This window comes from Lepus europaeus, chromosome 20 (genome assembly GCF_033115175.1).
Source record: "Lepus europaeus isolate LE1 chromosome 20, mLepTim1.pri, whole genome shotgun sequence".
NCBI classification, from domain to species: Eukaryota; Metazoa; Chordata; class Mammalia; order Lagomorpha; family Leporidae; genus Lepus; species Lepus europaeus.
The window spans coordinates 54,908,701-54,922,129 of record NC_084846.1 but is presented as its reverse complement, the minus strand read 5'-3'; the positions used below and the strand labels follow the sequence as shown (position 1 = coordinate 54,922,129).

Sequence of the window (13,429 nt, the reverse complement as noted above, 5' to 3'; positions counted from 1 at the left end):
ACAGCCCCGCGGACTGAGAGAACCGCTCCTGAGTCTCTTATTATTGTTATTATTTGGAAGGCGCAGTTAGGGAGGGAGGGAAAGATTGCATCCACTGGTTCACTCCCCCACGTGGCCCCAACAGAGCCAGGAGCCTCTTCTCGGTCACCCAGGTGGGTGCAGGGGCTCAAACACCTAGGCCATGTTCCACTGCTTTCCCAGGCCATTAGCAGGGAGCTGGATTGGAAGTGGAGCAGCTGAGACGTGAACCAACACCCATATGGGATGCTGGGGCTGCAGGCGAACGCTTAACCTACTAGCCACAGCAAGGGCCTGTTTATGGAACTTTAAATACAAGGAAAGAAAGTTCTAGTGGACACGTGCTGTTCCCGGTAACCCAAGCTTGCTTTTGGGACTCTTCCCCACCCCCACCCCCAGTAAAGTGGTGTGAGAACAGCGCCCCTCCCCCATCTGCCAGCCTGACACCTCCTCTCTGCCCAAAGAGAGCTCAGCACCTCCTGGGCCGCCCAGTCGTACCTGTGCTCCCTCCACAGCCATGACCGCAGGAGAGGCCCTCTGTGAGCTTAGTACGAGTGGACAGCGTGGACAGACGCAGTCACACACTCTCGAGAGCAGTGGTTCTCAACGACCACGGCTTCTTTTTGAAAAGCCAAGGGACAGAGATGGAGAGGTCTTCCATCTGCTGTAGCAGCAATTCCCGGGGGCTAGGCCACACCAAGGGCAGGATCCAGAACTCCATGCAGGTCGCTTGTGTGGGTGGCAGGGCCCAGGGACTTCGGCCATCATCTGTTGATTTCCCAGGCACATTAGCTAGGGAGCTGGATTGAAGTGGAGCGGCCGGGACTGGGACTCGAACTCGCATCAATTTGGGATGCCAGCACTGCAGGTGGCAGCTTTACTCACTACACCACAGCACTGGACACCCAGTACCACACACCTTGTGGTCAAACTTGGTATCAATGGGCCTGGCGATCTGTTTTCAAGAACTTATTGAGTGCTCTGGTTCTCTGCTAAGTCAAGTCTGTTGAGGATGATCTCTGTCAGAATGTCAATGCAGAACTGAAAACAGGCAGGCCTGCCATCAGTACACACTATGTACAAATGTTGTGTTACTGGGGCAGTTACAAAATACTGCACCCAGCCACGGCCAGGAAGGCCACAGGACCCGGCTGGAGCCACCTGTGGCTGGCCGTCCTCCAGCGGGACTGAGCTGGATGAGCACCTAATCCAGGTGGCGTCCACCAGAGTGTTTGCTGGGATGGAAACAGACACCAGCAAGAGGCTCCCTCTGTAGGGTTCCTAAGCTGGGGGCTGTGAAAGGCAGGAGTGTGGAAGCTATGGCTCCTCGTGTGTGAGGTAAGCCTGTACTTAGAACACAGCCAAACAGGGACAGAGATGTGAGATAAGGGGCTGAGGCAGAGAATATGAACCTGAGTATGAGTGACTGGGAACGGTTCTGTGCCCTGGGCACGTGGGGTCCACTTCCTAACACTTGTGCACTAGATCTGGCGCTCGGATCCAGTGAGATACCAGGGTGTCTACATATCTTTTCCAGCCCACAAGTTAAATTGCTTTTCTCTTTCTTAAATTCGGTGAATCGATCATCCTGGACAGTATAAAAGCGAGCCCTTTGTTGTGCTGTGGGCTCTGTGACCTGGCAACCACGTGCCTCCCGGGGCTGCCATGCCCGCCTCTCCAGACCCTGCTCTGGACACCCTGGCCCTGCGGGAACGCTGGCCTCTCCCCCAGACGCTGGCTGCTGCCTCTAACCCTGGGCCTGTGTGGATGCTGTAACAGCCCCAGGACGCTGCACCGTGCGCTCCTGTGCCACTGCTCGCGCCCACAGCACATGGCTCCATCTGTTATGACCACCGGCTCTCCCACAGCATGCGGCCCCATCTGTCATGACCACTGGCTCTCCCACTGCACGCGGCCCCATCTGTCATGACCACCGGCTCTCCCAGTAGGGAACAGGCTGGGTTATGTTCCCGGGTACATGGGGGGGGAGTTCAAAAGCGGTGGCAAAACGGAGTTACACGGCAGGTTTCCTTTGGTTCACGATTGTTTTGACACTCACACACAACTGATTAATAAGGTGTACTCATGAAGTTCTGAAGACTCCTTATTTACATAGACTTCAAAATTTTCTGTGCCAAAATAAACTGATCTTTTAATCCCATGTTCTACGAACATTCTGAAGTAGACCCAGAAAGATATTCCACCTGCAGGTTCTCTCTCCAAAAGCCTGGGCAGAACCAGGCCAAAGCCAGGAGCAAAGGTCAATCCCAGTTTCCCAGCTGGGAGGCAGGGACCTAATACCTAAGTCATCTCATGCTGCCTCCTGGGGGCGCAATGGCAGGAAGTGAGACCAGGAAGCAGAGCGGCAGTTGGACCCCACACACCCTGACATGGAAGAGGACAAACTAAGCGGCACCCTAACACTGCACCAAACGCCTACCCTCAAGTTATTTCCATCAGTAAAGAACTGCGGTCAGCCTAGCGTACGTGGATTTCTGATTCCGCGCTCCCCTGATAGAAACCACCTGTGGAAAGGCCTGAAGTGAGGGTAGAGGCTAGCAGGTGGAGCTGGTTGTGTGGCACTGGGTTAAGCCAGTACCTGCAATGCACACATCCCATGTGGGTACTGGGTTCCAGTCCTGACTATTCTACTTCTGACCCAGCACCCTGCTAGCGTGCCTGGCAAAAGCACCAGGAAGGACCAGAGTACTTGGGCTCCTGCCACCCAAGTGGGAGACCCAGATGGAGTTCCAGGCTCCTAGTTTCAGCCTGGCCCAGCCATGGCTGTTGCAGCCTTTTTGGGTGTCAACCAGCAGGTGGAAGTCTTTCTCTGTCTACCTATAAATATATCTTTATAAATATATCTTTATAAAACTTCTTCAAGTACTGATGTTTTTAGAGCCACAGATGAAGCAAACCCTCTTTAGATGTTAACTAAAGCATGTAAGAGTCTCCAGTTCCAGCTCTGTTCCCACAGTTTATTAACTTCCTTACTTCACAGACCTGTCTTCAGTCTGAAGCCCTGGCACTCAGACACCTGGACTTCTTGACGCTGGATGGGAGAGGCAGCGTTACAATGTTTCTGCGACAGTAAGGATGGATGACACCAGACACATATCTTGAAAGAAATGACAAACAGGCACGTTGTGAAATAGCAGCACAACCTCATCAAGGATGAAGTACAAACACTATCTGGACGCACTGCTGTGCTGACAGTTTATATTCTTCTCCTTTGTTTCGGTGGACGACCCGCATGCACATCTCCCTGCCTGTCCCCCGAGGGCTCTGGGACAGGCGACATCACCTGTGTGCAAAAGAGAAAGGAACACTGAGGTGAGCTTTCACGTCGGAGAGAGTACGCTGCCAGAAGACGTAGCAGAGACAGCCAACTGTCCCATCCCTGCCCTCGCTTTCAGAAAAACTGGCCTAAGAAAAGCACAGCTAAGACCTAGCACACAGCAGAGGTTTCTGCTACTGACGGGAGAAAACCACGTTAAGAGGACAGAAGTGAACGTGTGCTCTTTAACACGTCTTCACTGATCTGAAGTCATCTGTGGTTTTAGGACACTGGGATCCTGGTTGCACATCCTTGAGACGCTGGTAACAGTGGGTGGATCTGGGGCAGAGAACGGCAGAATCCTTGGATCCCTAGGGGAGAGCCACCCCACCAACAGAATCAGTGAGTGCGCCCGTCACAGCAGCTAAAGTCCTCATCTGAAATGGAGAGGTGTTACAGTTGTAGTAAGCTGTGTTGGCTTTCTTTTCTGTGTCTAGGGGTTGGACTTTATCCCTTTTTCTTAAAAATGCAGTCAGTTCTGGCTGAGGCCGTGAGTCTGTGCGCCGCCTCAGTCTGCAGCCAGCTCACAGGGAAACACTGGGGGCTCCGCATGTGAGCTGCATCGTGGGCTGATTTTTCTGAAGCATCCCTAGGAGGACAGTGAGTTCCGGGAAGAAAAGTTCTATGACGGCATCAGCTGCCTCAGCCTCCCTCAGCCACACTGGAAAACCACAGCTCTGTCACATCACCCTGGGACCGCTGGGGTTCAGGAAAGAGGCCGCCTGTGACCCTCCGTTCAGGAGTTCAACCCCACCCACAGAAAGGTCTCCTTCCTAGCTACTCCAAACAGTACCTTTCTCTCATGTGTGCCTAGGCAATGGGGAGGGATTACGTGAAGACAGCTAAGCAGCACAATCCCATTCTAGGCTTAGAAGAGGCTGACAGTTCGTGCAAACCTCACGGCCCAATCTACAAGTTTCACCCCTGCAGCTTTCTCACACATAGAGGCCAAAGCAGCCTTCTGAGTCGATGTAACCTGCAGTAGCTTTGAACTTCAGACACAAACGTGCAACCGCTTTTCTCCTCCACCCGGGCTCTGCTCAGAGCTCCCTGGTTGCTTAAGCAGGAGGCCTGGGCTCCATCTCAGGGACTTTACGTGTACAGTGATGGAAAACGCCGGTTCACATTCGAGCCAAGAATGAACAACCACAGCAAATGAATGTGAGGCGCCTCAGCTAATCAGCAGAGGGCCGTAGACACCACAGCGCACCCCTGACACTTAGAACAGCGGGGTTCCCACGGAGGACGCTCCCCATGGCTCCTCTGGCCCTACAACCGCTGTGTCCACACAGGCTTTCCAGCGCCCTCACCTCTCTGAGTCTCCTCCGAATGAGGGCGGCCGTGGCATTCAGCGAGGCGTCGTGCAGGTCCACCTCGGGCTCCTGAGGCAGCAAGGGCCCGATGACCACAGCACGGCCGCCCGGGCCAGGCTCGGGGTCGGCTCCCCGTTTCCGGTCGTCCTCCCTGCGTCTCTGGCGCTCCTGCAGCTGCGTGCTTCGAGGCAGGAACCTGTCCACAGCTGCTGAAGACGGGGCGGCCCCGGGAGCACTCCGTGGGCTCGGCGCAGAGTCCCTGAGCCAGGGGTCCCCTGCTCCAACGCCGGCCCCGCCGCCCAGAGGCTGGCCAGGTGCCCCTGCACGGTGCGCGGCGAAGGAGCACAGAGGCCGTTGGCAGGAGCAGGGAAGAGGCCGCGAGCGCCCGGCAGAGGGGTCCAGGGCAGCCGCACAGGTCACAGCGCCGCCCGAAGGCAGGTCCGGGCTGCAGGGGTCCGCGTCTCCGGGCTGGGGGGGCGGCGGCGGCTTCGTCGGGACGCAGCCTTCGGGTTCCCAGGCAAAGCGACAGTGAAACAAGCGTTCACTTAGTGCGGTCCTCGGTCAGGGAACCGATGCCACCCCAGATGCGCGATGCTTGGCGGGGTGCGTCCACGTGGTCCGAGTTACAAAGGCTAAAAAGGAGCCCGGGTCAGGCTGTGCCCTCGCCCACCCCTCGAGTGCCTGGGCTTCTGCGCGTTTGCTGTTGGGAGATGGGCGGTGCCTCCTACGCCCTAGGGCCGCCTGCGCTCCCTCTGTGCCCTCTGCTTCCCAGAACCTAGTGGTCTCGGTCAGCCCGGGCCGCCACGCAGAGGCTGCTGTGCTGCCGGCACGGGCGCTGCGCCCGGTCAGGAAAGGAGCCGCAGGCCGGGCCTGGGGCCGGCACAGACCTCCTCCCTGCAGCTGCGTGCGAGGGTAGCGTGGGCACCCGAGGTCGCTGCCAGCGCCCACACCCAGCAGGGGAGGGAGGGCGCTCCCTACCTTTACTCCTCGTGCTTCTCCCCACGTACGCCTTCCTCGCTGCTAACTTCCTCCTGGTTTCCTCAACGGTTTCAAATTCCGGAGCGTAACACACGTGAAGCAATCCGCCGAAGAAGCTCTGCTCGTCCATCTTTCTCTTGGCCGTCCTGGACAGAAACACGTCCCGCAGGGATTAACCTAGACGCACCCAGAACGAGAGCTCGGCTGGCACCGATCGCGGGGATCCGCAGGGAACGCCCGGCTGTGCTGTGCGCGCATCCACCCTGCGCACGGGGAAGCCGGGGCTCTGCTGTGCGCACTGCCGACCCCGCAGAGCCAGTGGGGCCCCGGGGCCTCCTCTCGCCTCTCCCAGGAATCCAGACCTCCCGTGTCGGTGGGGTGGCAGGGACCCAGCACCTGCGCCTGCACCTGCCGCCTCCCAGGGCGCCCAGCGGCAGGATGCTGGCGGGAGCAGAGCAGTGGAGACCGGAATGCGGCTCTGCCACGGAGGCGGCGGCCCACGCCCAGCAGCTCAGCTGCTCCCGTCTGCGAACTCGCTGACGACCCCCGCGCATGGGATCCGTGTGTCCGCACAGAAGTCAACCCATCTTTATTCCCGTTCCCGGCCTGTCCGAGGTGCCCGCGCTCGGTCCCGGGGCGACGCCGGGCCGACAGGAGGGAAGCAGGGACCGAGGCGCCGCCCGCTCGCACGGTACCTGGCACTGTGCAGATGCAGGAACTTAATGAGATAGACCTCGGTGAACTCCTCCGCCGGGTACTCGTCTAAAGCGTTGTACTGCTCGATGGCGCCGTACAGAGCAAAGCGCTCCACGAGCTCCCGCATGGCTCCCAGCGCAGGGACGCCCTGCACCAGCAAGTACCGGGACTCCAGGTTGATCGTGTACACCTGGGAAGGCCAGCGCAGCGCTCGGTGCCTGTCCCACGCGCGCTTAGGGACCCGTGCGCGCGCTCAACGGGGCTCTGCGAACCAATGTTCCGTTCGCGCGGAGCGCAACACCCGCGCGACGTGAGACCTCCCGCCCGAGTCTCCGCCCGAGACGAGGCCCGCGGAGAGCGGGCTCCCCGCCGGGCTGCGGGCCCCGCGGTCGGCGTGGCGGGAGTCGCCCGTGGCCAGCCCGGAGGACGGCCCCGCACGGCGCCGCGTCCGTGCCGGCCTTCGAAGCCCGCCCTCGGCTGCCCCGCTCTCGGGGTCCCGCCCAGGGCTCCTCACGCGCCCCCGGCGGCCGCCGGACCGGCCAGCAGCGGGGCGCCGACGCCCACACCCGGCCACCGACGACGGCCACCCGGGGACGGCACGTCACCTTGACGGCGCGGGGCCGGCGTCCCTCCCGATACTTGGCCCGCGTGTCGCACACCGCCTTCGGGACGTGGTGCTCCCAGACGCTGCCGGGCTGCCCGTCCCTCGACGCCATCGCGCTCCGCGCCGGGCTCGCCGCGAAGACAACATCCGCCGGCGGCCCCTCGTTTCTCCAATAGGAGGGCGGGATGGGTCACGGCGTGCCCGGATTGGCTGGAGCATCGACAGCGTCGGCCGTCGCTTCCTGCGAGCGAGGACTTGGGAGCGAGTGCCGCCCCCTGGCGGTCCGGCGGAGAGCGGAGAAGAAGCCGACCTCCCCCGCAGGGCGCGCGGCGGACGCGCCGCTGGGCGAGGGGGCGGGAGCGCCGGCGGCGCGGCCGATCGATGCTCTCGGGCTCGATGCCCTCGGCCTGCCGGGGCAGGGGTCAGACGCGGGCGGCGGTGGGAGTCGGCCGAGCCGCGCTGCGGGACGATGTGGGGCGACGGTCGCCCGGCGGGGTCTGGGGCCGGCGGGGCGGCCGTGACCGTGGTCTTCACCAACGCTCGCGACTGCTTCCTGCACCTGCCGCGGCGCCTTGTGGCCCAGCTGCACCTGCTGCAGGTAACGCGCCGGCCGCGGACGCCGGGCCCGCAGCCCCGGAGGGGGCCCCGGGGGCGGCCCGGGGGGTTCTGTGCCCGCCCCGCCGCGTCCGGAGCAGCCCCGGGCCGGTCACTGGCCTCCCCGCTCGGAACCCAGAGCGACGTCCGCACGGGCTGCTGTTAACGGCTGAGGCCGCTGGCGGTGCCCGACGAGGGTCAGCGGCCTGGTTGCGCCCGCGCAGCCCCGGGTGGGGAAGGTCGCAGGTGTTGCAGGCGCTGGCGGCCGCGCGTCGCGCGTGCAGGATCCCGCGTGGGCCGCAGCCGGGCTGAGACCTTTCCCTCCCCGGTCCCCGCGTGCACAGAACCAGGCCGTCGAAGTAGCCTGGGGCCGGCAGCCCGTGTTCCTGAGCTGGGTGGAAGGCCGGCGGTTCAGCGACCCAGGCGAGAGTGTGGCTGAGATCAGCCGGCAAGTGGGGCGGACACTCGGGCTCTCCGACGGCGGACAGGTGAGCGCGGGGGGCTGGCGGCGAATTCTGGGAGCGGCGCCAGAGCCGCGACAGCAGGGCCCAGTGTTATTTTAAAGGAGGATCATGATACCTGACTGCCTGCTGTTACCTCGGTCAGGGTGTTCTCGCTATTGAGTAATTATCACTTACCATACTTGTTACTTGAGTTTTTATTCTATTTTCTTTGTCTCTATCCCTTTTAAATATTTCTTTATTTTTTTGAAAGTGTTAAGAGAGGCAGAAGCAGAGAGAGAGAGAGAGTGAGAGAGAGAGAGAGAGGTATCTTCCATCGCTGGTTCACTCCCCTAAGAGCTGCAACAGCCAGGGCTGGGCCACGCGGAAGCCGGGAGCTTCATCTGGGTTTCCCACGTGAGTGGAGAGGCCCGAGCCCTTGAGCCGTCTCCACTGCTTTTCCCAGGCACATGAGCAGGTCTGAAGTGGAGCAGTGAGGACTCCAGCCAGCACCTATGTGGGATGCCAGCACCGAAGGCAGCAGCTTTGCCTCTATGCCAGCCCTTCTATTACCTTAAAAAAATTTGTTTTTATTTTTATTTTTTGACAGGCAGAGTGGACAATGAGAGAGAGACAGAAAGGTCTTCCTTTTTCCATTGGTTTGCCCCCCAATGGCCGCTGCAGCCGGCACACCGCGCTGATCTGAAGCCAGGAGCCAGGTGCTTCTCCTGGTCTCCCAAGCGGGTGCAGGGCCCAAGGACTTGGGCCATCCTCCACTGCCTTCCTGGGCCACAGCAGAGAGCTGGCCTGGAAGAGGGGCAACCAGGACAGAATCCGCGCCCCAACTGGGACTAGAACCCGATGTGCCAGCGCCGCAGGCGAGGATTAGCCTATTGAGCCGCAGCACTCTGGCCAAGATTTATTTATTTATTTAAAAAGTAGGCCGGCGCTGTGGCTTAACAGGCTAATTCTCCGCCTTGTGGCGCCGGCACACCGGGTTCTAGTCCCAGTCGGGGCACCGGATTCTGTCCTGGTTGCCCCTCTTCCAGTCCAGCTCTCTGCTATGGCCCAGGAAGGCAGTGGAGGATGGCCCAAGTGCTTGGGCCCTGCACCTGCTTGGGAGACCAGGAGAAGCACCTGGCTCCTGGCTTTGGATCAGCAAGATGCGCCGGCCACAGCGGCCATTGGAGGGTGAACCAACGGCAAAAAGGAAGACCTTTCTCTCTGTCTCTCTCTCTCACTATCCACTCTGCCTGTCAAAAAAAAAAAAAAAAAAAAAAAAAAAAAAGAAAGAAAAGAAAAGCAGAGTTACAGAGAGGCAGAGTGAGAGAGAGAAATCTTCCATCTGCTGATTCTCTCCCCAAGTGACCACAACGGCCAGAGCCAGGCCCGTCTGAAGCCAGGAGCAGGAGCTTCCTTAGGTCTTCCATATGGGTGCAGGGGCCCAAACACTTGGACTATCTTCTGCTTTCCCAGGCCATAGTAGTGAGCTGGATTTGAAGAGTAGTAGCTGGGACTTGAACCGGTGTCCATTTGGGATGCTGGTGCTGCAGACCAAGGCCTTAACCTGCTGTTCCACAGCACCAGCCCCTCAATTGCCTCTTTTACTCACTCTTTAGGTTTCCTAGTTTTGTTTTTGTGAAATTCTTTTCCTCTGGAGCCGCTGGATTTTGCCCTTATTGAACTATATTTTCTAACCTTTTATGGTCTTGATTAAAAATATCAATATTGGAATAGAAGGTTATTCACGTATTTTTAAAAGATTGATTTGAGAGGCAGAGTTAGGGAGATACAGAGACAAAGAGAGATCTTCAATCCACTGGTTCACTCCCCCATGTGGTTACAATGGCTGGGGCTGGGCGGGGCGAAAGCCAGGTGTGTGGAATTCCATCTGGGTCTCCCAGATAGATGGCAGGGGCCCAAGCATTTGGGGCATCTTCTGCTACTTTTCCAGACTCATTAGTGGGTTAGCGGTATTAGAAGTGGAACAGTCAGGACTTGAACCCATGCTCATATTGGATGCCAGCATTGAAGGCAGTGGCGTAACCCACGACAGCACAACACCAGCCCCTATTTTTCTCCTTTGGCCTGTGAATTTAATGTGCTTGATTGTAAACCTCAAAGCTTAAGGACTTGAGTCTGTTTTGTTACTTTTTATTTTTTGTCAATTTAATCCTTTAAAACTTTTTTAAACTGTAGAAATAAGAAGCATTCTTTATACGTATTTGACATTTGAAAGTAAAAACTGGGTTTTTCCCTTTCCCCAGTCCCAGCACCAGAGTGAATGTTTCCTGTAGTTGGGACCTCACTAGGCCGTTAGGATTTCACGAATGAGATCATACAGAATGTCTTCACTGTCCTGTCCCACGGAGTGTGTCAAGGACGCCTGTCCATGTACCAGACTGTACACACCGGGCAGCTCTCTGTCCGTGGATGTGAGATCCTCTGTGCTGCTGCCACTGGGGCGCCGTCTCCCCTACAGTCAGTGATAGGAACAGGAAGTGGACTGGCTACCCAAGGAGTCCGCAGCTTCCTGCTGGGCAGGAGCTGCTTTGTGGATAGGGCGCACGGAGGTGTTGAGCGAGCAGAAACTCTGCTGCTTGCCCCAGGCAGTCGGGAAGGGCCGGCTGGCTGCAGCACGGCTTTGGCCTTCATCCCTGAACCTGGGAAGCAACTGCAGAAGGCAGGGAGTGAGATGCGGCTCCAGCTTTCGGAGACAGGACACGTTGGCACTTCCCTGTGATCTTACGTGGGTTACAGTGTGGGCAGGGAGGGGAGCAGGTGTTTTACTCTCCTTTTGCTGTGAAGGATTATCTGGTACTTTTAAACATTTGTCTCTGATCTCTGTTTCAGTGTGTCGTTCACTTCATGGTTTTAAAATTAACAGCTGGGGGCTGGCGCTGTGGCATAGTGGGTAAAGCCGCCACCTGCAGTGCCGGCATCCCATATGGGCACTGGTTTGAGTTCCGGCTGCTCCACTTCTGATCCAGCTCTCTGCTATGGCCTGGGAAAGCAGTAGAGATGGCCCAAGTCCTTGGGCCCCTGCACCTCTGTGGGAGACCTGGAAGAAGGTCCTGGCTCCTGGCTTTGGATGAGCTCAGCTCCGGCCGTTGTGAACCAGCAATGGAAGACTTATCTCTCTGCCTCTCCTTCTCTCTCTGTGTAACTCTGACTTTCAGCTAAATAAGAGAGGCAGAGACAGAGGTCTTCCATCCACTGGGTCACTCCCTAAATGGCCTCAACAGCTGGAGCTGGGCCCATCGGAAGCTAGGAACCAGGAGCTTCTTCCAAGTCTCCAGTGTGGGTGCAGAGTCCCAAGGATTTAAGCCATCTTCTACTGCTTTCCCAGGCCATAGCAGGGAGTTGGATCAGAAGTGGAGCACTTGGGACTCAAACCAGTGCCCAGGTGGTGGCTTTACACACTACGCTACTGTGCCAGCCACATTTCTTTTTCTTTCTTTCTTTTTTAAAGATTGATTGATTGATTTGAAAGTCAGAGTTACACAGAGAGAGAAGGAGATGCAAAGGAAGGTCTTTCCGTCACTGATTCACTTCCCAATTGGCTGCAATGGCCAGAGCTGTGCTGATCTGAAGCCAGGAGCTTCTTCTGGGTTTCCCACATGGACACAGGGGCCCAAGGGCTTGGGCCATCTTCTAATGCTTCCCAGGTCACAGCAGAGAGTTGGATAGGAAGTGGAGCAGCTGGGATTTGAACCTGTGCCCATATGGGATGCTGGCACTGCAGACAGTGGCTTTACCCGCTACGCTACAGCACTGGCCCTGGCCCCGGCCTATGTTTCTTTTTTTGATGATCATCTCTATTTTTGAAAAAGATGCTGTGCTAGGGTATATTTTTCCTTTATTTTTTAATTGATTGTGAAATAATTTTTCCTAGAACACTAAGTATGTCAAGGCATAGTTAAGAATAAATGCATAGGTGCTGGCGTTGTGGTGCACTAGGTTAATCTTCCACCTGCGGCACCAGCATCCCATATGGGCACCAGTTCTGGTCCCGGCTGCTCCTCTTCCAGTCTGGCTCTCTGCTGTGTCCTGGGAAAGCAGTAGAGGATGGCCCAAGTCCTTGGGCCCCTGCACCTGCATGGGAGAGTAGGAGGAAGCACCTGGCTCCTGGCTTCGAATCGGCGCAGCGCCGGCCATAGCAGCCATTTGGGGGGTGAACCAACAGAAAAAGGAAGACCTTTCTTTCTGTCTCTCTCTCTCTCTGTCTGTAACTCTACCTGTCAAATAAATAAAATCTTTAAAAAAAAATAAAAAAAGAGAATACATACATAATAAATATTGACACATGAAAGTCTGTACTCCATACCCGAACACATACACACACACACGATTATGTACCTGAGAACCCCTAATTTTGCAAGGATACAGCTAAGTCTTTTAAAAATAGCTTTAACTGCTTAATTTTCCAGGCGTTTCTCAAGCCGTGCTCCCATGTGGTGTCCTGTGAGCAAGTTGAAGTGGAGCCGCTCTCCGCAGATGACTGGGAAATACTGGTAAAGAAGGCGGAATGCCTCGAAACACCCGTGCCTCGGGTTTTTCTTCTCTGTGTTTCATTGTGTATTATGAGTTGGTTTGAGTTATAAGAGTGAGCTCTTAGAAATTAGAGAATGATGCCGGCGCCGCGGCTCAATAGGCTAATCCTCCGCCTAGCGGCGCCGGCACACCGGGTTCTAGTCCCGGTCGGGGCACCGATCCTATCCCGGTTGCCCCTCTTCCAGGCCAGCTCTCTGCTGTGGCCAGGGAGTGCAGTGGAGGATGGCCCAAGCCCTTGGGCCCTGCACCCCATGGGAGACCAGGAGAAGCACCTGGCTCCTGCCATCGGATCAGCGCGGTGCGCCGGCCGCAGCGCGCTACCGCGGCGGCCATTGGAGGGTGAACCAACGGCAAAAGGAAGACCTTTCTCTCTGTCTCTGTCTCTCACTGTCCACTCTGCCTGTCAAAAAAAAAAAAAAAAAAAAAAAGAAATTAGAGAATGAAATGAGGAATACAGGTTAAAGAATTGCATCGGATTTGAGATTCAGGCTAAATGAGTAGAGTCTGGCTGCTTTTTCCATAGAAACAAGCAAAAACTGGGTAACTCAGTACTGTGACCCTTTTTCTGTATCCTATGCCATCATGCCTTGTAACATGGAACAACGTATCTGCCTTAAATGTACACAATAAGGTTTATGTTTTAGAGAAAGAGTGCACGGGTCCTTCCTGGAGTGTGAGGTGAGCTGATGTCTGTCTGTCCTTCCAGGAACTGCACGCTGCGTCCCTTGAGCAGCGCCTTCTGGATCAGATCCGAGTCGTTTTCCCCGCAGCCGTGTTTCCCATCTGGGTGGATCAGCGGACTCACATCTTTATCCGGATCGGTAGGTGCTGTTGTACCTTGTCCTTCACCTTCTGCACGGTAGCACTGAGCCAGGGCAGAAATGCATGGGTACTC

General features: G+C 57.0%; 2 protein-coding genes across 2 annotated transcripts in view; one reads left to right on the top strand and one right to left on the bottom strand.

The window, feature by feature from the left end:
- Positions 1-2,016: 2,016 nt before the first annotated feature.
- LOC133749755 (RNA-binding protein 48-like) lies at positions 2,017-7,066 on the bottom strand. Its single transcript, XM_062179084.1, has 5 exons — positions 6,948-7,066; positions 6,342-6,532; positions 5,647-5,792; positions 4,666-5,171; positions 2,017-3,322 (listed from the first exon to the last, which is right to left on the bottom strand). Exons 1-5 carry the CDS (start codon positions 7,056-7,058, stop codon positions 3,236-3,238), a joined length of 1,041 nt encoding a protein of 346 aa, XP_062035068.1. The 5' UTR covers positions 7,059-7,066; the 3' UTR covers positions 2,017-3,235.
- A 333-nt stretch (positions 7,067-7,399) lies between these two features.
- Positions 7,400-13,429, top strand: part of PEX1 (peroxisomal biogenesis factor 1) — a 45,372-nt gene continuing 39,342 nt past the window's right edge. The window contains exons 1-4 of the mRNA XM_062179285.1: positions 7,400-7,544; positions 7,885-8,028; positions 12,411-12,494; positions 13,241-13,355. Coding sequence (XP_062035269.1) covers positions 7,416-7,544; positions 7,885-8,028; positions 12,411-12,494; positions 13,241-13,355 — 472 coding nt within the window. The 5' untranslated portion in view covers positions 7,400-7,415. The remainder of the gene's footprint in view (positions 7,545-7,884; positions 8,029-12,410; positions 12,495-13,240; positions 13,356-13,429) is intronic.